This window comes from Gekko japonicus, unplaced genomic scaffold (genome assembly GCF_001447785.1).
Source record: "Gekko japonicus isolate JY-2015 unplaced genomic scaffold, Gekko_japonicus_V1.1 scaffold1911, whole genome shotgun sequence".
Taxonomy (NCBI): Eukaryota; Metazoa; Chordata; class Lepidosauria; order Squamata; family Gekkonidae; genus Gekko; species Gekko japonicus.
The window spans coordinates 171,098-191,203 of record NW_015170945.1 but is presented as its reverse complement, the minus strand read 5'-3'; the positions used below and the strand labels follow the sequence as shown (position 1 = coordinate 191,203).

Genomic DNA, 20,106 nt, shown 5'->3' with positions numbered 1-20,106 from the left:
TCTTCTTCTTCTTCTTCTTCTTCTTCTTCTTCTTCTTCTTCTTCTTCTTCTTCTTCTTTTTCTTCTTCTTCTTCTTCTTCTTCTTCTTCTTCCTCTTCTTCTTCTTCCTCTTCCTCTTCTTCCTCTTCCTCTTCCTCCTCTTCCTCCTCCTCCCCCTCCTCCTCCTCCTCGTCGTGCTGGAGCAGAATAGTGTTCCACAGAGAAGTCTGTAGAAAAAGAGACTGGGAAATGATCACTTCCCATAAAATCACAAATTTCCAAACAAAGTGGGAAAGATATTCAAGTGGAGCCAGAATATAATCTATTACACTGGCTCCTCTGGGGCTCACAGAAGTAAAACTCCATCAACCTAAATAACCAGTCAATGGAATAAAATTTCTCTGGATCACAAATTTAGCCTAGAGGAGTTAGTAGATCTTTATTCTGATGGTCTGATGGGGCCAACCTAGCTAAAGGGGTGGACTTTGGGCACCAAGACTTCGGCATCCAGATGTTTACATTTGCCTCGCTGTCAGTCTGGGGTACCCACTGTGGTGAATTCTCAGTATTTGAGTTAAGGGAATTGTCCAAACATATTAATTTGCGTGAGACTAGAGCAAGGAAAGAGTATCCTCATGGCAGCAGACAACACAGCTGCCAAATATTACATAAACACGCAAGGGGGCACAGGATCTTTGTCTCTCTGCAGAGAGAAGCGGTCCTCTCTTGGCTCAAAGCCATTCATTTAGACGCCTCCCTCCAAGCCATTCATGGGACTGGTGTTCAGAACACCAGGGCAGATTGTTTAAGCAGACAGCTGAGTCCAGACCACAAATAGGCACTCAACCCAGCTTATCTATACCCAGTGTTTCAGGAGTGGGGTTTCCCCACAGTGGACCTTTTCGTGTCCCCATTGAATACCAAATGCTCTCGGTTCTATTCTATCTATGCCTTCCAGATTCATTGGGGGGGAAGTTTTTCTATGTTTTCCTTATCCTGCACAAAGTTATCCAGAAGTTAAAGGTGGAGAAACCATGTGGTATCCTTGTGGATCCTTTTTGGCCTTCCCGCCCTTTGGAGACTGTCCCAGGGGAGACACATCACTGTACCTCCAGTGGGGCCCATTGGTGCACCATGACGTGAAGTCTTTGCATTTAACGGTATGGTTGATCCATTGAGTCAGACCTATTTGTACAGGGTCATCGAGGTTCTGCAGGTGGCCCTTAAACTGCTCGCAAATCATACTCCTCAAAATGGGACAAATTCTCATTCTGGGCATCTGAGCAGAGTTTAGATCCTCGCTCCTACCCCCTGCTGGCAGTGTCTGACTTGCTGTTGACACTGAGGAATAGAGGATTAGCAGTCTCCTCCGTTAAAGCGCAACTAGTGGCTATCTCTGCCAACCGTGACAAGGTGGATGACTGTGCTGTTTTCTCTGCTCTCCAGTCCAAGAGGTTCATTAAAGGGCTTTTCAGTCTATTCCCTCCTGCCATTATTCCAACCCCACAATGGAGTTTGTGTTTAGTTTTATCAGCCCTGATGGGGAAGCTGTTTGAACCTTTGGCGACTGCTGACATGCTGATGTCATACAAAATGGTGTTTCTAATTGCAGTAACATCGGCTTGTAGGGTTAGTGGCGCAGGCTGTAAAAAGCCTGCAGTAAAAGCTATCACCGAACAGCCACAAGGCTGTTCGAGTCCCACCGTGGCTGGGGTGAGCTCCCGGTCCTTGTCCCAGCTTCCGCGCACCCAGCGGTTTGAAAGCCCTAGGGCAAGTAGATAAATGGGTACCTGCTCTTAGAGAGTGGGGGGCACCCTCCTTCCATGGATTGGCGTGTAGCAGCGGTGGCAGCTGAGCGGTGGCGATGGGCGGCAATTTGGCAAATATGGCGGTGGTCTGGTGTCGGGCGACGAGTGACCCAGGCTGAGACTGGCTCAGGAGATGTGACAACGCAATGACGTAGCATGGTCGGAGCCAATAGGGACGGAGACCAGTACTACAGCCGTTGCATAGCCGCGCACCATGAGGTCCACTCCAGAAGGAGTCGCTGCCGGAAGAAGATCCTGCCGAGACACTATTGCCTTGAAGCAGGAAAGAACCCACCACGAAAAAGAGCTGGAAAAAAGAGTAACATTAAGTGAACACACCCTGCTCAGGTGCCTGGTAGGCATTCACTTCTCCCTTGTATAATAGGGGACCTTTGGTGTGATCTCCCGTTTGCCAGATTTCATTATGATAGACCTAGTCTTTTCTTCCTGCCCAAAGTCATAACTCAGTTCCATGTTACCCAGGACATTGTGTTATCCGGCATTTTCCCTCTCCCTGTCATCCCCTACAGAACAGGTTCTGCACACCCTGGATGTTAGGACGTGTCTTTTGTTTTATTTGGAGTATACCAGAGGTTTCTGCTTAGATAAATCTTTGTTTTTCAGAGCACAATAAGGGAAGGGTGGCCGGTCAGTACCTAGGTGGGTGGTTTCAGCCATCAGAGTGGCATATAGAGCCAAGGAGATGCCCTGCCCTCTTCCACCCAAGGCACACTCAACCAGGGCACAAGCGTCATCAGCAGCCTTCATTGGTAGCGTCTCCATATCAGACATCTGTAAGGCAGCAACCTGGTCCAGCCCTTCCATGTTCTTGAAGCATTATGCGATTGATGTGGACCCTGGGAGGGAAGCATCGGTAGGAAGAGCAGCGTTGCAGTCATTATTCCATTGATCAGCCCACACCCACCTCCTTGGCAAGTCAGCTGGCTACTCTCCCATATGGGACTGCACAGAAGCCACAAAGACGAAAACAGAGTTGCACTTGCCTGTAACTGACGTTCGTTGAGTGAGCTTCTGTGCAGGCACACATCCCTCCCTCCTTTCCTCGCTGTGGGCTGCTCCGTGTAGCTCCAGGTACTCACTGTGGCGATAGGAAGATGGAGGAGGAGACCACTCCTGATCACGTGCCGTTTTGGGTGGGAACAACCGTCTCCAGAGGGGAAGGGGAGCGCTCTCTGCATCTAGAGCTCTAGAAACTTGTAAAAATTCTCTCTGCAGCTGGCCTGTGTACGCACAGCAGCCCACTCAGTGAACTCCCGTTACAGATGAGTGCAACTATGTTTTGTCCTCCCTGCTTCTTCTGCTGAGCCTCTTTCCTTATATTGGCTCCTGTTCCCTTCTGAACAGGTGCTGGGTTTTCCTGTTCTTATTTAGACTTCCTGAATACCCTGAGAAATTGTTTTAGCGTAATGCTGTTAATGCCACCTTACTCCATCCATGGCTTGTGTAGCAGTGTGCTATCAACAGTGTCCTTAACCCCCCCCATCCTTTTTTTTGTTTTTGTTTTGCAAAACAGTTATTGTGTGAAGACTTTCACAGGGCACAGAGAATGGGTCCGTATGGTGCGACCTAACCAGGATGGCACCCTGATTGCCAGTTGTTCTAATGATCAGACGGTGCGTGTTTGGGTGGTAGCGACAAAGGAGTGCAAAGCTGAACTCAGAGAACATGAGCACGTGGTAGAATGCATTTCTTGGGCTCCTGAGAGCTCTTATTCCACCATATCGGAAGCTACGGGATCCGAGGTAAGGGGCTGTCATCTCCTCCCTTTTGTTCCTTCTTTCCCTCAACAGTATTCTCATGTGTTTTGCGACTTCCTTTGCTGGGGGAGGGGGCTTGCTTGAGCACGTAGACATCTGTGGTGGCTGTCTAAAATTTCCACCACATGCTGGCTCCATCTACAGCTGCCTTACTTCCAGCCGTTCGCCTCTTCTCCCTTCCGCCAGGGAGTTGATGCCACATAATGGCTAGAATTTCTTTATTTTGGTGTATTTTGAACCCCACTTTTCTCTCCCAGTGTGAACTGGAAGCATCTTACAAAAATACCATTTAAATAAACAAAATACAGTGTAAAGAATAAGGTACACAGGAGCATCCTGGGCTTGTGTCCACTGGATTAGTTGGTCCAAGCTGCAGGGAAAGGGGCACAATCCCCATAGGCTTTAGTCTTGCACCCCTGGCCACGCCTGGGCCATGCAACAGAAAGCAAGATGCTCAGCCTGGGTCTGACAGTCTGCAAAATAGTAACAAACAGGACCGTGGTATCAAGAACCATAAATAAACAAAAATGCACCATGTCACCACTCAACTCTATACATGTAACTTCAAATACTATTTGTTATAAGAGAATAAAGAATTTTTAATAACTATGTGTGTGTGTGTGTGTGTGTGTGTGTGTGTGTGTGTGTGTCACAGAAACATAGAGTTGGAAAGGACCATCAGGGTCCTCTAGTCCAACCCCTGAACAATGCAGGAAATGAACAATTATCTCCCCCCCCACACCCCCAGTGACCCCTGCTCCAAGCCCAGAAGATGGCTTGGTGGTGGAGGAAAGAATAGGGGAGGCAGTGGTCACGTTAGCACACTTGACTTGCTGCTGCTTGGTTGAAGGGAGGGATTCTGGTTACACACCTCCAGAGCTGTGTTCGAGGTTATCTGCTACACAGTTCATTGAGAAGCAGGTTGGTGTGGGCTGAAGTGTCCGCCATGAAAGCACAAGACTTCAGAGTGTGCACAGCTGTTCTTTCTTGGCAGGTCAGCTTGTCGTGGAAGACACCCCCCCTACCCATTTCAAAACTGTCATGGGAAGGGGCAGGGTGGGTGTGCTGATATTGAGCTCTGAATTGGGCAAAATTCACTTGAACTTGGTCCTTTCCTCACTCTTAAAAATTGTCTTCTGGGAGTGCACTTAAGGCCACTTTTTTGTGAGCTGACTGCAGTTCCCTCTCCCCTGCCCTCTGCCGGCTCAAAGAAAGCTCAGGGGACACATTGAGGCCTGTTCTGTGGCAGACCCTGCGTCCTCCCCTCTTTCCCACCACGGGGTTCCCTGGTGAAGCTTTCCGTGCCTTTAGAAGAGAGATGTGCTTCAATTCCATCCACAAACAGTGGGCTCTTTTGTATGGTTTGCTCTAGTCTTGGGATTCTTATAGCAGCAGCAGATCATATGAGGGGGATTGCCCTGAGCGCTTTTCTCCAGAGGGTTGAACAAACGGCTGGGGCTTCTGTTGAGCACTTGGGGATCTCTAACTCATAATCCTTGAATTCTCTACAAGATGTGATTTTTTTTGGGGGGGGATGTAGGACTCAGAAGCAGCGTTCCCTCTCAGCTGAGTTAGCGTGAGCTAGCTCACAGTTTTTTAGCCTCTGGCTCACACATTTCTGTCTTGGCTCAGGAAGGAGGGCTCCAGAGCAAACTAATTGATGCAGTAGCCAAACTGCTCGCTCTCAACTTTAATGCCAGGAGCTCCCAAAGTAGGATTTTTGCTCACAAGACTGCACGGCTTAGAGGGAGCATTGCTGAGAAGTGAAATGGGCCTTGGGGGGGGGTACAAGGGGAGGAAAGGCAAGTGGAGCAGGCTGGCAGAAGAGGAAGGTGGCTTGTCTGTGTGGAGACAGAAGAAATTGTTTTTGTGTTAAAAGTGAGAGAATCCATACAAGCAATGGTACTGGCCACTGTTGGGCTTCAATACTCCCTTTATTTACCCCTCCTGGAAAGTCGCAGAGTAGAAACCGAGCTTTGGGCCTGCCAGCGCTCCCATTTCGCATTTACTGCTGTCCAGTCTGGAGAGGGGTTGTTGCTGAGCCCATGTCTATAGTTTTAGGCTGGTCTTCAGATGGTGCAGAGGAGCTCACGTGGAAAGAGATTTGGCAACTCGCCACATTTTGGGCTGTTCTTTTTCTGACAGAACGTCACCTTTCTCTAGCCCTGGGAGTATTCTCCCGGCTGGCTTCATTCCATAGTAACCATGTTGGCCACTAGGACAGTCCTTCCAAACAAACGTCAGTGGTGTCCAGTGCAGGGTGTCCCTTTGGTTATGCTTTTGAGTCATTTCTCTCTTGCCCTCTTTGACAGAGGCAGAGGAAACCTTGTTCTGGGGGCACATGGGGGCCCTTTTGCTTGTGCATGAATGAATGCCGCAGCCGTGGTTTGTGCGTTGTTTGCGTGAGGGTTGGGTCTGTGCTGCTTACATGTCAATTTTGCCTCAATTGTAGACGAAGAAGAGTGGTAAGCCCGGGCCTTTCCTGCTTTCTGGATCTAGAGACAAGACCATTAAGATGTGGGACATTAGCACTGGCATGTGCCTTATGACACTGGTAAGTTCTGTGTGAGCACACTTCCTAGTTTGTCAACACTGCAGTCCTGTTCAGCATCCTTACCTGGGAATAGATTGGGGCACCTTGACTGGAGGATCCCAAACTGTTGTCCCAGCTAAATGGAATCAGTAGAACTAGAGGAGGGGACAAATGGTTTGCGAGGGATTGTTCTCCCATCAGAAGATGGCTGCCTCCCGGTTTTAGGGTGCCCAAGACAAAGTGAACTCCACTAGGATGCCCTTGCATGCAGATTTAAATGCCTGTACAGCTGGGAAGTGACTCCGTCAAGGGAGCCGCAAAGGCCCTCCGCTTGCAAGGCCTGGGCAAGGCTGCCAGCAGCAGGACGTTTGGGGGGGCCACTCGTCCACAGGCTCACCAGAAGTCTGAAGGGACTTGACTTCACACACATGAGTCATGCTCTTTCATCATAAGCAGGAAAAGAAGGTTCAGGTTATGGGGGTGGGGGAACTGCTTTGGCCTCTTTTTGTTGGGGAGGCAAGATCCCCGATGGCCTACTTCCTTTCCCCTCAGGCTCCATTCATAGACTCATTGACTGCTACATGGAGTCAGTATTTATTTATTTGTTTTATTTTTATTATTTCAATTTATAACCCGCCTTGTCGGGAAAACTGGCTCAAGGTGGCGTACAGACATTAAAAGCAATAAAACAGTAAATACAGTAAAATTCATAAGAACAGCATAAAATGCTAATAAGAACAATACAGGTGATGGCGGCACGCAGTGTTCAATCCAATGATGGAAGACCATAGTGGAAGGCAATGCTGGAAGGCGATGTATCCAGCGATGTATCCTAGGGCCGTGGGATGTTCCGGTGACACACTCATCAGTGGCGGCTCCTAATCGAACGCCTGGTGGAAGAGCTCCGTTTTACAGGCCCTGCGGAACTGTAAAAGGTCCCGCAGGGCCCTGGTGTCCTCTGGGAGCTCATTCCACCAGTGAGGAGCCGCCACTGAAAAGGCCCTGGCGCAAGTAATGGCCAACCTGGAGTTTTTCAGGCCAGGGACAGTCAAGCGATTTTGCGACCCTGACCTCAGTGCTCTCTGGAGGACATATGGGGAAAGGAAAGGCGGTCCCTCAGGTAGACCGGCCCCTGACCATATAGGGCTTTAAAGGTCAAAACCAGCACCTTGAAACGAATCTGGTAAGCTATCTGCAGCCAGTGCTATGCCTTCAACACAGGCTGGTTGTGGTCTCGTATAGAAAGGCCCATCAACAGCCTGGCCGCCACATTTTGCACTAACTGCAGCTTCCAGATTTGAGACAAGGGCAGCCCCATGTAGAGAGCGTTGCAGTAGTCTAATCTCGAGGTGACCATAGCATGGCTCACTGTTGCCAGGTCATTGCGTTCGAGGAAGGGAACCAACTGCCTAATCAGCCGTAGATGGTAAAAGGCTGCCTTGGCAGTGGCTGCTTCCTGGGCCTCCATTGTTAAGGCAGCATCCAGGAGCACTCGCAGACTCCTGACCCTCGGCGCTGGCACCAATGGTGCCCCATGAAAGGTCAGTAGTGGGATCCCTACCCCCAACCTGCTCCGACTTAGGCACAGGACCTCTGTCTTCGTTGGGGGGCTGTCTTGTAGCCCTTGTAGGTCTATGACTTAAAAGGTGATCAAGAGCTTCTAACTGCTCCTACCAGCAAGAAATAAGAGGTCACCCCATATGTCAGGTGGGCCTTAATATCCCATTTCTGAGCTTGTGGGGTGTCCACAAGGAGGGTGTGGCACATGGCTATCTTCAAGCCTCTCCTTCCCCCATTTTGCTGGGCAGGGGTCAGTAGTTGGTTGGTGTTGCTCCTTCCTAGATCCCAGCAGCCGTCCGTGCATTCTCATTCCTGGCACTGCCCATGTCCCTTTTACCCCACGAGGAGGCGCAGGGTGTATCGGGCAGAGGACTTAGCTGGGGCTTGGCCTAGAAGGCAGCTGCTGCTTCCTTCCTCCACTGTGAACAGTCAAATGTGTTCAGAATTCTGGCTTCCTCTGCACGGGTCACACTAAAGCGAGCAGAAAATCTCTCCTGGGTTCAAGCCGTGCTCGGCTGAGGCTTCTTTCCCTTCCTGGTCCTCGTGCCAGAGGCAGGCATGGTCCTCCGCATTCCCTTCTGTCCTCAGTAACTGTAACCGGTTTGGAGCCAGGAATGAGAGCAGAGCATTTGGACTTTGGCTTGCTTTATTCGTTTGCAGACCCACTTGTGACCTGGTGCTTCTCTTTTGAAGGTGGGCCACGATAACTGGGTTCGTGGTGTCCTGTTCCATTCTGGGGGGAAATTTATTTTGAGCTGCGCTGATGACAAGACCTTGCGTGTCTGGGACTACAAGAACAAAAGATGCATGAAAACTCTCAATGCGCACGAACACTTTGTTACCTCGTTGGGTATGTATCCGTGGCTGAGTGCACAGTGAGATTCAAAGTGGGATTTCCTGTACCTTTCCTGTGGTCGGTCTTGAGTCCAGAGTTGGGTCCTTAACTCAGATGTGCCTCTGTTTGACCAAGCGAAAGCGCAGAGGAGGGCAACCAAGATGATCAAGTCATCGGAGCAACTTCCCCATGACGAAAAAAGACAGCTAAGGGGGATGTGAGAGAGGTTTATAAGATTATACTTGAGGTGGAGGAAGTGACCAGAGAGAACTGTTCCCCTTCTCCCGTAAAACTAGAACTCGGGGGCACCCAATGAAGTTGATGGGAGCAGAGCCGATAAAAGGTAATACTACAATATTGAACAACTAATGACATCATGGAGTTCACTGGCACAGGAGGTAGGGATGGCCATGAGCAGAGAAGTCTTTAAAAGGGGAGTGATACGGATTCATGGAGGGAGAGGTCCATCGATGTCTTCTAGGCATGGTGGCTCAAGGGAGCGGCCATATTCAGAGGCAGCGAACCTCTGAAACCCAGTGCTACGAGGCAACATCAGGGAAGAGCCCTCGCCTCTGAACCATTGGTTGGCCTTCAGGGCCACCGGTTGGCTGCTGTGTGAGACAGGATGCAGTCTGGCGTGTCTGGCTGTGCTGCATGAGATACTCCGGAGTGGAGTGGGGAGGAGAGGATGATCTGGGGAGTGCCCGAAGCCCATCTGGCCCAGTACAGTGTGCTCTGGCGGCAGCAGCAGCAGCTGTTCAAGGGCTTGAACAAAGAAGGGTCCTTGCCAAGACTGACCTTTAACTTGAGATTGCAAGGGCTGAATGGGAAAAACACATGACTTACGATGAAGCTGCAGCCCTCAGACAAGTGGAATAATAGAATCATAGAGTTGGAAGGGACCTCCAGGGCTATCTAGTCCAACCCCCTGCACAATGCAGGAAATTCACAAACACCTCCCCCTCCACACCCCCAAGTGACCGCTGTTCCACACCCAGAAGATGACAAAAAACCTCCAGGATCCCTGGCCAAACCAGCCTGGAGAAAAATTGCTTCCTGACCCCGACGTGGCAATCAGCATTTTCCTGTGTGTGTAAGAAAGGGCCACAAGAACTAAGCACTGAGGCAACCCTTCCTGCCCTCCCTCTCATGACCTGCCTAAATTCACATAATCCACATTGCCGTCAGATGGCCAGCTAGCCTTTGTTTGAAAACCTCCAAAGATGGAGAGCCCACCACCTCCCGAGGAAGCCTGTTCCACTGAGTAACCGCTCTAACTGTCAAGAAGTTCTTCCTCATGTTTAGCCGAAAACTCTTCTGATTTAATTTCAGCCTGTTGGTTCTGGTCCGACTCCGCACCATCCTCTATATGACAGCCCTTCAAGTACTTGAAGATGGTTATGTCACCTCTCTGCCATCTTCCCTCCAGGCTAAACATACCCAGTTCCTTCAACCTTTCCTCATATGACTTAGTCTCCAGACCCCTCACCATCTTCATTGCCCTCCTCTGGACACGTTCCCACTTGTCTATATCCTTCTTAAATTGTGGTGCCCAAAACTGAACACAATACTCGAGGTGAGGTCTAACCAGAGCAGAGTAAAGCGAGACTATCACTTCACGTGATCTAGACACTATACTTCAGTTGATACAGCCCAAAATTACATTTGCCTTTTTAGCTACCACATCACACTGCTGACTCATGTTCCGTGTATGGTCTACTAAGACCCCTAGATCCTTCTCACATATACTACTACCAAGATAAGGTCCCCCATCCTATAATTATGCATTTGATTTTTCCTACCTAAATGTAGAACTTTACATTTATCCCCATTGAAATGCATTTTATTTGTTTTAGCCCAGTTTTCCAGCCTGTCAAGATTATCCTGTATCCTGACTCTGTCTTCTACCATATTTCCTACCCCTCCCAATTTTGTATCATCTGTGAATTTAATAAGCATTCATCCACATAATTTATAAAGATGTTGAACAAAACAGGTCCCACGACAGATCCCTGAGGTACTCCACTTGCCACTCCTCTCCACGAGAATGAGGAACCATTCACAAAGCACTCTTTGGGTGCAATCTGTCAACCAGTTACAGATCCACCTGACAGTAATAGGATCCAAACCACATTTTACCAATTTGCCAACAAGAATATTATGTGAAACCTTACCAAAAGCCTTACTGAAATCAAGATAAACTATGTCTACGGCATTCCCCTTATCCAGTAAGGTAGTAGCTTTCTTGAAAAAAGAGATAAGGTTAGTCTGATATGACTTGTTCTTGAGAAACCCATGCTGGCTCTTGGTAATCACAGCGATCCTTTCTAAATGCTCAAAGACTGTCTGTTTGTTTGTTCTAAAACTTTTCCAGGTATAGACATCAAGCTGATGGGTCGGTAGTTACCTGGATCCTCCTTTCTCCCCTTCTTGAAGATGGGGACATTTGCCCACCTCCAGTCTTCTGGCACCTCACCTATTCTCCAAGAATTCTAAAAAAGAAAAGAAAAAAAAGACAGAGGCTCAGAAATTACATCCATGAGTTCTTTTAGTACCCTTGGATGCAGTTCATCTGGCCCTGAGAGTTTCATTTAAAGAAGCTAGTATGTACTACCCCTATGCCGATCCTAGGCTGCAAATCCCTTCCCTCATAATGCGTTCTGTTTTTGCTATATTGAGCACCATTTCCCTTGCAAGAGAAGGCTGAGGAAAAGTAGGAATTCAGCAGTTCTGCCCTCTCTTCATCACCTGTTACAATTTCACTTTCCTGTCCCTCCAATGGGCTTACCATGTCCTTGCTCTTTTTCTTACTCTGAACACAAGAAAAGAACCTTTTTTGTTTTTAGCATCTCTCTCTACCCTAAGCTCATACTGAGCTTTAGCTTTCCTAACTCTCTCTCTACAAGCACTGGTTGTTTGTTTATGCTCATCCTTGCTTTTAAGGCCCTTTTTCCACTTTCTGAATGGGTCTTTTTTATTTCTCAAGTCTTTAGAAAGCTGTTTATGGAGCCACCTTGGCTTCTTTAGGCTCCTCCCATTTTCCCTTCTCATAGGAATCGTTTGTGATTGTGCCTTCAGTGTTTCAGTTTTAAGAAACTCCCATCCCTCTTGAACTCCTTTCTCATGTATTTCTAACCATGGGATTCTACCCAGCATAACTTTACATAAGAACCTAAGAGAAGCCAATGTTGAATCAGGCCTGTGGCCCATCTAGTCCAACACTGTCACACAGTGGCCAAAAATACCAGGTGCCATCAGGAGGTCCAGCAGTGGGACCAGGACTTTAAGTTTGTCAAAATTTGCTTTCCTGAAGTCCAACTGATATGTCTGGCTATGTACAGCTTTCCCCTTCACCAAGACTGTAAATTCCAAAATTGCATGGTCACTACTATCCAGGGTGCCCACTACTCTCACCTCGTCAGCCAGTTCTTCCCTGTTGGTGAAAATCAAGTCCAAGATAGCAGATCCCCTTGCTTCCCTCGCCACTTCCTGGGAAATGAAGTGCCAAAAGGCAAGTCAGGAATTTATTGGAGTTTTCATTTTTAGCAGAGTTGGACTTCTAGCAGATATCTGGGTAATTGAAATCTCCCATGACCACCATGTCCCGTCTCTTTGAGAACTTTGTAATCTGTTCTAGGACTGTCTCATCCAAATCCTCTGCCTGGCTTGGTGGTCTATAGCAGACCCCCACCATAATATCACCGTTATTTCTTACTCCTTTTGTTTTTACCCAGAGACTCTCAATTGTGGACTTTCATGCTCAGTCACATATTTCCTCACAAGTATATGCCTCCTTTACATATTATGCAATTCCTCCACCCTTCCTCATTTTTCCGTCCCTTTTAAATAAGTTATACCCCTCAACCCTAATATTCCGATTGTGAGTGTCATCCCTTTTGGGTCATAGTCCCCTTCCTGTCTTAGGACTTCAAGTTCCTGCTTGTTTCCCATACTCTGTGCATTAGTGTAGAGTCATCAGAACCCCTGTTTTGTGCACCCTGAAGTTTTTGTGTCTGTAGGCAAGGGTTAGACCGCAGATCCCCCTGGACACAGGCTGTTTCCAGTTGCACGAGACCAAGCAGGAAGCTGTGGCTAAGACGTGTGTTAGGGAAACAGCCCTGGTAGCCTGTCCAGCTTGGACAAGGAGATGGCTGGTTGTGTGTCTCCATGGCAAAGAGCTCTTGCGGTCAAGTTGTTTAAATTTTGTTCTATGTCTTTAATTTTCTATCCTTGGATTCGTGAGGCAGTTTTTAGAGCTGGGGAGAACAAACCTGTCTTTTCAACAGCTGCAAAACCTTCTTTGCCAGACTGAGGGGGGGTAGATCCAGCCCTCTTCCAGAATGGCTTCCTCCAGCCTGAGGAGCCCTGTCCCCTCGTCCGCTGGGGAAGAGCCTCCTCGGAGTGGTGGAAGGCAGGCTTCAAGCCCGAGCCAAAGGGAAAGGTGGGGTAGGGGTACTTGAATCGTCAGGAATCGGCTTGGCTCATCTTTCGGTGCGATCTTTAGAGTAGTTAACATTGGTGAAGGCCTGGGAGTATGGGCAGTGGGGTGCGAGATCACAGGCTACCGGTTTGTTTGTTTTTGACACAACTGTCCATTCTGAACCTTCCGCTTCGATGATTTCTCATCTGGGTGGTATGTAAGATGACCTTGAGTGGGTGGGGCCACAACTTCATAGTTCTCTGTGTCATCTCCGTGGGTTGCATTGATCTGCCTTTTTTTGGAAAATTCTGAGAATGGTTGAACTAAAAAGTTGTGTGCATGTGTGTCTCCCCCTCCCCTCTTTTTCTCTCAGATTTCCACAAGACAGCGCCCTACGTGGTCACCGGCAGCGTAGATCAAACAGTGAAAGTGTGGGAGTGCCGTTGATTTGAATCCACGCCTGGCCCCGCCCCCTCCCCCCCTCCCTTCTGGATGCACTCGGATACCATGGTCACCCATTGAGCTCTGTTTAAAATAAATATTGTCCTTTCATGTAAATTATTCTGGATGTAGATTGAGCTTATTAAATGTTACACACAAAGTATTCATGCATGGTGAATCCAAATTGTATACTGTAAATTTACATACGTTGTCTAGAAGTACCATAGGTTTTACGAATACGGGCTGGCATTGGTCACATCAGACCTGAGAAGGCAGAAGCTGGTTGGTTGCATTAGGGGCACTTAAAAGAGGTGAGAGCAAAATCATCTTGACACCCGTTTTTCTTCTTTTCGGGTGGTGCCTGTAAATGGTGACTCTCATATGGGATGGGGGGGGGCCTCTTGCAGTAACAGACACACCTCTCTCTGTCACATCACTTAAGTGTGTTTAAGAAATCTTCTCAAAGGGTACTAGATAAACAAGGCTGCAATTTAGAATCTTACATAATTAATGGATACTAATTAAAGTTGGGTTCTTTTTGTCATTATATATTTGCCAAATCAATAGTTGGTTTTTTTTCGGCTTCCTATCAAGTTTAAAAAAATGGTTTAGTCTTCAAGCTGCAAAACGGAGAGAGACCTCGGTATGATGTGATGTCTTGTCTTGTTTTTAAAACCTGGTCATTGGAGTTCTGTTGCATTCTAACACTTGGCACTTAACACTTTCCATGCAAAAGATGTTTTAGGGAGGCCATCAGTTTTTGCTTGACTTCTGCTCTTAAGCTTCTGGCCGATGGCCCAGCTGCTGGCTTTGGCTATGGTTTCTGCAGAGTGCTGTCCAGAGTTGTGTCCCTTCCTTGCTCTCCAGAGGTCAGTGCGAGTGCAGCGAGCTGGGCAACATTGCAGTGATCCCCATTCTCTCTGGCTGAAGTCGGGACTCGGTGCCAGGGAGTGGAGACGCCTTTGCAAGCAGTGGCAGCTGGTGGCACCCTGGGCGGTTGGATCCTGCGGAGGACAGCAGAGCACACAGGATCCAAAGAGGAACACAGCCCCTGTGCAAGCAGAGTTCTCTGCACATCATTTTTTAAAAATCAGCAGAATGTTCATTTCAGAGTGGAAATACTTTTTCAGTTGGACAAGCCTATATTCCAAAAGACCAGAAAATGCACAAGCATTTTAATGGGCATTTTGGGCCAAATTGCATTGCAGGTAATGAAGAGTTTCTGGTCCTTAACTAACCAGGTCTCTTTAGATCCCTTTGAGGTATGTAGTGAACTGCCAGCCTGACATTTTAGCGTGGAGAGATTTTTGTTTTATTTGCTCTGTTCAGTGGAGGGACTTTTAAGAATGGTCCCTTTTTAAAAAGAAGTATGTAATAGCAAAGGAACACTTGAGTTTGGGAGGGTTTAAATGCACGCCAAGAGAAATGCCAATTCACCCCCAAGGTTTTGTGATCTGGCATCTTGTTGGAGGGTTTAGTTGATCAGTTGCAGTTAGGGCTGTGAAGGGGGTGTGTTTGTGTGCAGGGTAGCAGACAGCCACGTTTCTTGATCAGCCACCATGTTCCACAAGTGAATCTTGCACACTTGAGGTCTTACTTTTGTTTTTAAACTGTGTTTGACTGGAAATGGTTAATCTGCTCTTTTCCCTTCTTTCCCCTCAAGAACTTCTGAATCTATAGTGGGCACAGGGTTAATGGTTCCTGTTAATAGCAGTCAAGTGTTTTCCTGGCAAGGTGTACCAATTCTAGCTATTTTTTAAGAGTTCAGATAAACCACGTGTATTTCCACAACTAGAGGAGCAAAGGTTCTGTATCTAGCAGTGGAGTTCTCTGCTGTGTTCCTTCCTCCACCCCTTTGCTTTTTCAGGAAGTTCAGGGTCCCTTTGGCAGCCTTCTTCTGGGCTTGGGAGGGAGCCCTCCCTGCTTTGGCTGACCTGCAAGCGGCAGGGTTGTTTAGCCTCCTGCACAGGAGATATTTGGGGAGGGTTCTGAACTGGATCAGCAGTTTCTGACCTAGTTCTTAAAACAAAGGGGGAAAGCTGAATGAACGGGTCGGAAGTGGTGGTATCGGCTGTGGAACCATTTCTTAAAGGCTTCCGCTCTCGTGTGTTTTTTTCAACTTTTTTTCTGGCTGTCCAATCCTGTGCCTTTTCTGTATCGAGTCCAAATGCTTAGTTGGTTTGGTTCATAAAAGGAATTGTTGGAAGGTGTCCAGTGATTCATAGTTGGAAATACCTTTTTTGTTGTGTAAAAAAGACAGGTTTTTAAAAAATCAAAAGAAGGTGCCAGATTCCTAGACAAACCACGCCCCGTGTGTCCCCCCCCCTTGGAAAGAGGCTGCAGACAGACACCCCCCCCCACTCCCACAAACATTCCAGGACCACGTGAATTGACACTTGCCCAGTTCTTTCGCTTTCTCTCTCTCTTTTTTTTTGGAAAGTGCAGAGTTCTTTGAGGTTTGGACACAATCTGAAAACTGATGTCTCAGCGCATCTTGCACTTTACAATTTTTTTTGTTGTTGAGCAAAAAAAATTATATATATAAGCCGTCCTGCTTTTGTGTGTGGTGTGACCAATGATGTGCCCAGGGCACTAATAATTAAAAAAAAATAGTTGCTAGCAAGTTGTCAAAGAGCACTGTAGCATTTTGAAAGCTTTGGCTATTGCCTCACCAAGCCCCCCCACCCCCGCATCTTCTGTCAGCCTCTTGCTTCTTCTCCTGTTGACTACTTCAGTTTCTCTGTGAATTGAATTACCTATTACATCACTCTTAAATAGCTTTCTCTCTTCTTCCTCCTTCCTCACTGTTTCCTTCTCTTCCCTCTCCAAACTCATGAAAGCTATTTAAAAGGAAAAATCTGGGGTCTTGGTTTCATGGCTAGCAGAGGCTTGGTAATCCTGAGACTTTTTTGGAATGGAAAATTTATGGAATGTGAATGGAGGAAAAAATAAAGTACTCAGTAATTCCGTATTCTCAATCCAGCAGACTGTCTAATGCAGAACTTGTTTCAGCGGCAGAATGATGTACATATAATAGGGGAAACTGGCTTAGAAGGATGGGGGAGAGGGGGGGGGGGGGGGGGACGGACGACGACAGACAATTGAGCCAGGATGCTAACTGGCCTTTTTATTCTCTTTCCACTTGTGTCCCTGTAAAGGAACTGCTTTTTCTGGCCTAAACATTATCCCTTCCAGCTTTCCAAAGTTTATTCTCAAGAGTTAGCGAAATCTTCCACTTTCTTTAGAGGGAGATACTGACATGAACACAAGCCGTCTTAACCCCGCCCCCCCCCCTCCCCCCCCCCCCCAGAAAGACACAGAGATTGCCATTGGAGAAGTTTTCCCCCCACCCTTGTTCCCTCAGACTAGGAGTTAACTGAAGATATTGACACAATTAAATAAAAAAAATCAGTAAAGGAATGTATATAATACTGCTCTGTGTTTTACAGTAAGATTCGTTGCTCTCAGACTGTGTAAAACAAAATTTATTCATGTTTTCTGCATATTAAAACAAATCTTATTGTACCAATTGGTAAACTATTAAATGCATATAAAACTAACTGTGTTTCTCTTTTGGGGGGCACAGCACGGATCTTTAAGTTTTCTTCATATTTTATTTTTCACTCCACGGTTGTATGAGGCTGTTTTAGTCAACTCAAAACGCATCTCCTTGGGGTTCTAGCAAGGGGGTTGTGATACTTTAGTAGTGCCAGTTGATAAAAATGCATTTGTACTTGCCAAGGGCTGTGGTGACCGGGGGGACGGGGATGGGACCACTCCCTTGACAGCATTCTGCTCCTTGGCATTTGTCAGATAGGTTGGGGGCCTTTTCGTTTGCATACGTGGGCTTGGAAGTGTCTGCAGCAATAGCTCTCCAAGGTTTCAGTGGCAAAAGAGAGTTTCCAAAACCTTCGTTCCCGAGAACAAAAGGAAGGCCCTGAACAGTGTGATTGGGTACTGTGGGCTATATAATGGACCAGGACCCGTTTCTCTTCTCTTGCAATGTGCATCAAGCTTAGACTGAATCCTGGGGTGTTTCCTCCAGGTATCCCAGACAGAAGCCTTTCCCACCCCCTCACTGCCCTGTGATCCTTTTAACGGGCTGGCAGAGACCGCAGCTGCGGTCGTCTCCCTGCTGAGCTGCACCTCCACCCCCTGCTGAGCTGTGAGAGGTTGGTGTGAGTCTGTGATGCTGCCCTGTGCCAGGTGAGGCTGTGGCTCCATCTGGGTCTGTGTTGTCTTCTCGGGCAGCAGCTTTCTAGGGCCCCAGACTGAAAAGGCCCTTTCCCAACAGGAGCTGCTGCAGGAGATTCTGGAGCTGGCAGCTGACCCTGGGCCGTTCCTCGTCGTTCCGATTTGTTGTGCCAACAGTAGACAAGATGGCAAAATAGAACCTTCATATTCAGAGGCAGTATCCCTCAGCATAGTAAGGAGGGGCTTAAACCGTGTTTTCTGCTGGGGGTGGGGTCATCTGGTTACTCCTGGGAAATAGGATGCTTGTTAATATGGACCACTGATCTGATCCAGCATGGCTGCTTGTCATTGTTAGGGAACAAAGGGCTGTAATTGTGTTGCTATCAGTGTGGGAACAGTTACAGTGGACCATTTTTTTGCATAGGTATGTGAGTGAAAGAGCCCGTACATCTACAGCGGGTTTTCAGAAATGCCTGAAGAGTTGATGTACTTGAGAGGGAACGACTGCAGCTCGATCTGTGGCTCAGATCTGACCCAATTTCATCCAACACCCACATGAGCAACACAATTTTATTAACCTAATTAATATTGATCCTGCTCTGTTAAGCTGCTACGTGGTGCTGCTGAACTGCTTTCCCTAGACAATGCCATCTGCTATCTCTGCTATTTGGAGAAGATAAAATGCTGTTGAACTGACCCAGGGGTGGGTCCCTGGAGAAACTTCTCTGCTAGAGACGCAAGACGAGACTATAGCTGAACCTGTGGGCTGGCCCTCCCTGCAAACCACCTGCGATATCCCTGCTTTTAATAATAATAATAATAATAATCTTTCAATTTATTGATCGCTCAATCCTGCAGAGCTTGCTGGCTCTGAGCGATTTACAGTTACTCAATATTACAAGGGACTAACAATGATTTGTGGGGTAGGGGAGGACAACATATATACATCTTAATTCACACACAATCGCTGCCGACGGGGGTTTCATTCAGCTGAAGATGAGACGTCATCCGGACGGCATTTTTCCTCGGCCTGGTTTGATGGCGTCAGCTTTTCTCCAGACTCCTCCGAGTTGTAATGCCGCACTGCCACCGCCTGGCCGGAATGGCCCATTACAGGCTTTCTTCATGCCGAGGAGATCTCTAGGCTTTCCAATCTTGCGAGCCGATGTCCTTGTATCAAATGGGGGCCTTGGACTAGGTGGTCTGTGTTTCATTTATGAGTGTTACAGTACTTCCCCCCCCTTTGCTCAAATCAGGGGGGCGGAGGTTAAGAATTGCAGAACCTGGTGTGTGTGTGTGCGTGCATGTGTCACAAGGTAGACAACGTTCAGCTGAACCTTGCAAAGTGCACGTGCTTTAAGCAAAGTTAGTGATTTCATTTTCTATTTTCTGCTTATGCTACAAATCTACCTATGCCCGTCCTTAAAAATAAGGTGTCCCAATTCAATCCCAAATGGCCAAATAATCCAAAATCTAAAAGCATCAGCTCATCTGTGATGATCATCGAAAACCTGCCTTATGTCATACAGCACAAGCCATGACCCAACAGTAACTGATGGACAATGATCATATTAATTTTGAACCCAACCCTGCCTTGGGCAGTGGCCGAGAACAAGTGGCAGGCCAGATCTACTCAGCCAGTATTTTCCAAGGTTTGATTTAGCTGCAGCCAACACCCTTCTCAGGCCTAAAACAGGTACGACAGTTCTGTATCTCCCTTAGTCTGTAACACATAAATTGCAGCTTTGTTCAACCTCGGTTTGCCTGAGGACGACGTCCCACCCTCAGGCACCACTTGGTTTTGCTACTTTAAACCAAGCTGCCTGCTTTTGAGAAGACCAGCCTTTTAGAAACACCATATTGGGGGTAAGAAGCAAAACTGAGTGTGCATTAAGTTTTGCTCTCCCTTTAATGCAGGGGCATCAAACTCACTTGTTATGAGGGCTGAATTTGACACAAATGAGACCTTGTTGGGCCAGGCCATGTGTGTCAGAAAATGTAATGCCAGGTAGCGGAGATATCTCTCCTTATATATAATTGAGTAGTGAACATTCTAAATTTGGCCCCTTTAGTGTTTGGCCGGAAGAACTGCCACTCAGAAGACGCTGGCTGGGTTGACTGGCTGCTTTGTGCAGTCCCGCCCAGCGTTCCAAGGTCTTTTGCATGTGGAAGCTGATTGGACTTCACTCCATTCCACACCTCAAACTCCCCCCCCCCCGCAAGGCAGTTGGAATTTTCAGTTGCATATGGGAACTGCTGTATTCTGAGGTAACATATGTTCTCACTTAAAAGCTGCCTGGAGGATTATGGACCATTCACACACTTTCAACCTTAACATACCTCATAGGGTAGTTGTGCGGATCATACGGGGGAGAGGAGAATGATGTCAACTGCTTTGTTTCCCACTGCAGGGAAAGACTGCCCTTTCCCTAGCCAGAGGCTGTGTGTGGGGGGGATGTAAAACTTAAGACAGACAGGCAGATAAAGGTTGGCTGATGGTTGCGTGGAAAGGACATAGGGTTGCCAACTCCAGGTTGGAAACTTCCAGGATATTTTAG

At 47.6% G+C, this 20,106-nt stretch overlaps 1 protein-coding gene across 1 annotated transcript in view; it reads left to right on the top strand.

Moving 5' to 3' along the window:
• PAFAH1B1 (platelet activating factor acetylhydrolase 1b regulatory subunit 1) overlaps positions 1–16,652 on the top strand; it is a 112,789-nt gene extending 96,137 nt beyond the window's left edge. Inside the window, exons 8-11 of the mRNA XM_015418889.1 lie at positions 3,322–3,550; positions 6,018–6,119; positions 8,352–8,508; positions 13,287–16,652. Coding sequence (XP_015274375.1) covers positions 3,322–3,550; positions 6,018–6,119; positions 8,352–8,508; positions 13,287–13,360 — 562 coding nt within the window. The 3' untranslated portion in view covers positions 13,361–16,652. The remainder of the gene's footprint in view (positions 1–3,321; positions 3,551–6,017; positions 6,120–8,351; positions 8,509–13,286) is intronic.
• The last annotated feature ends 3,454 nt before the right edge of the window (positions 16,653–20,106 follow it).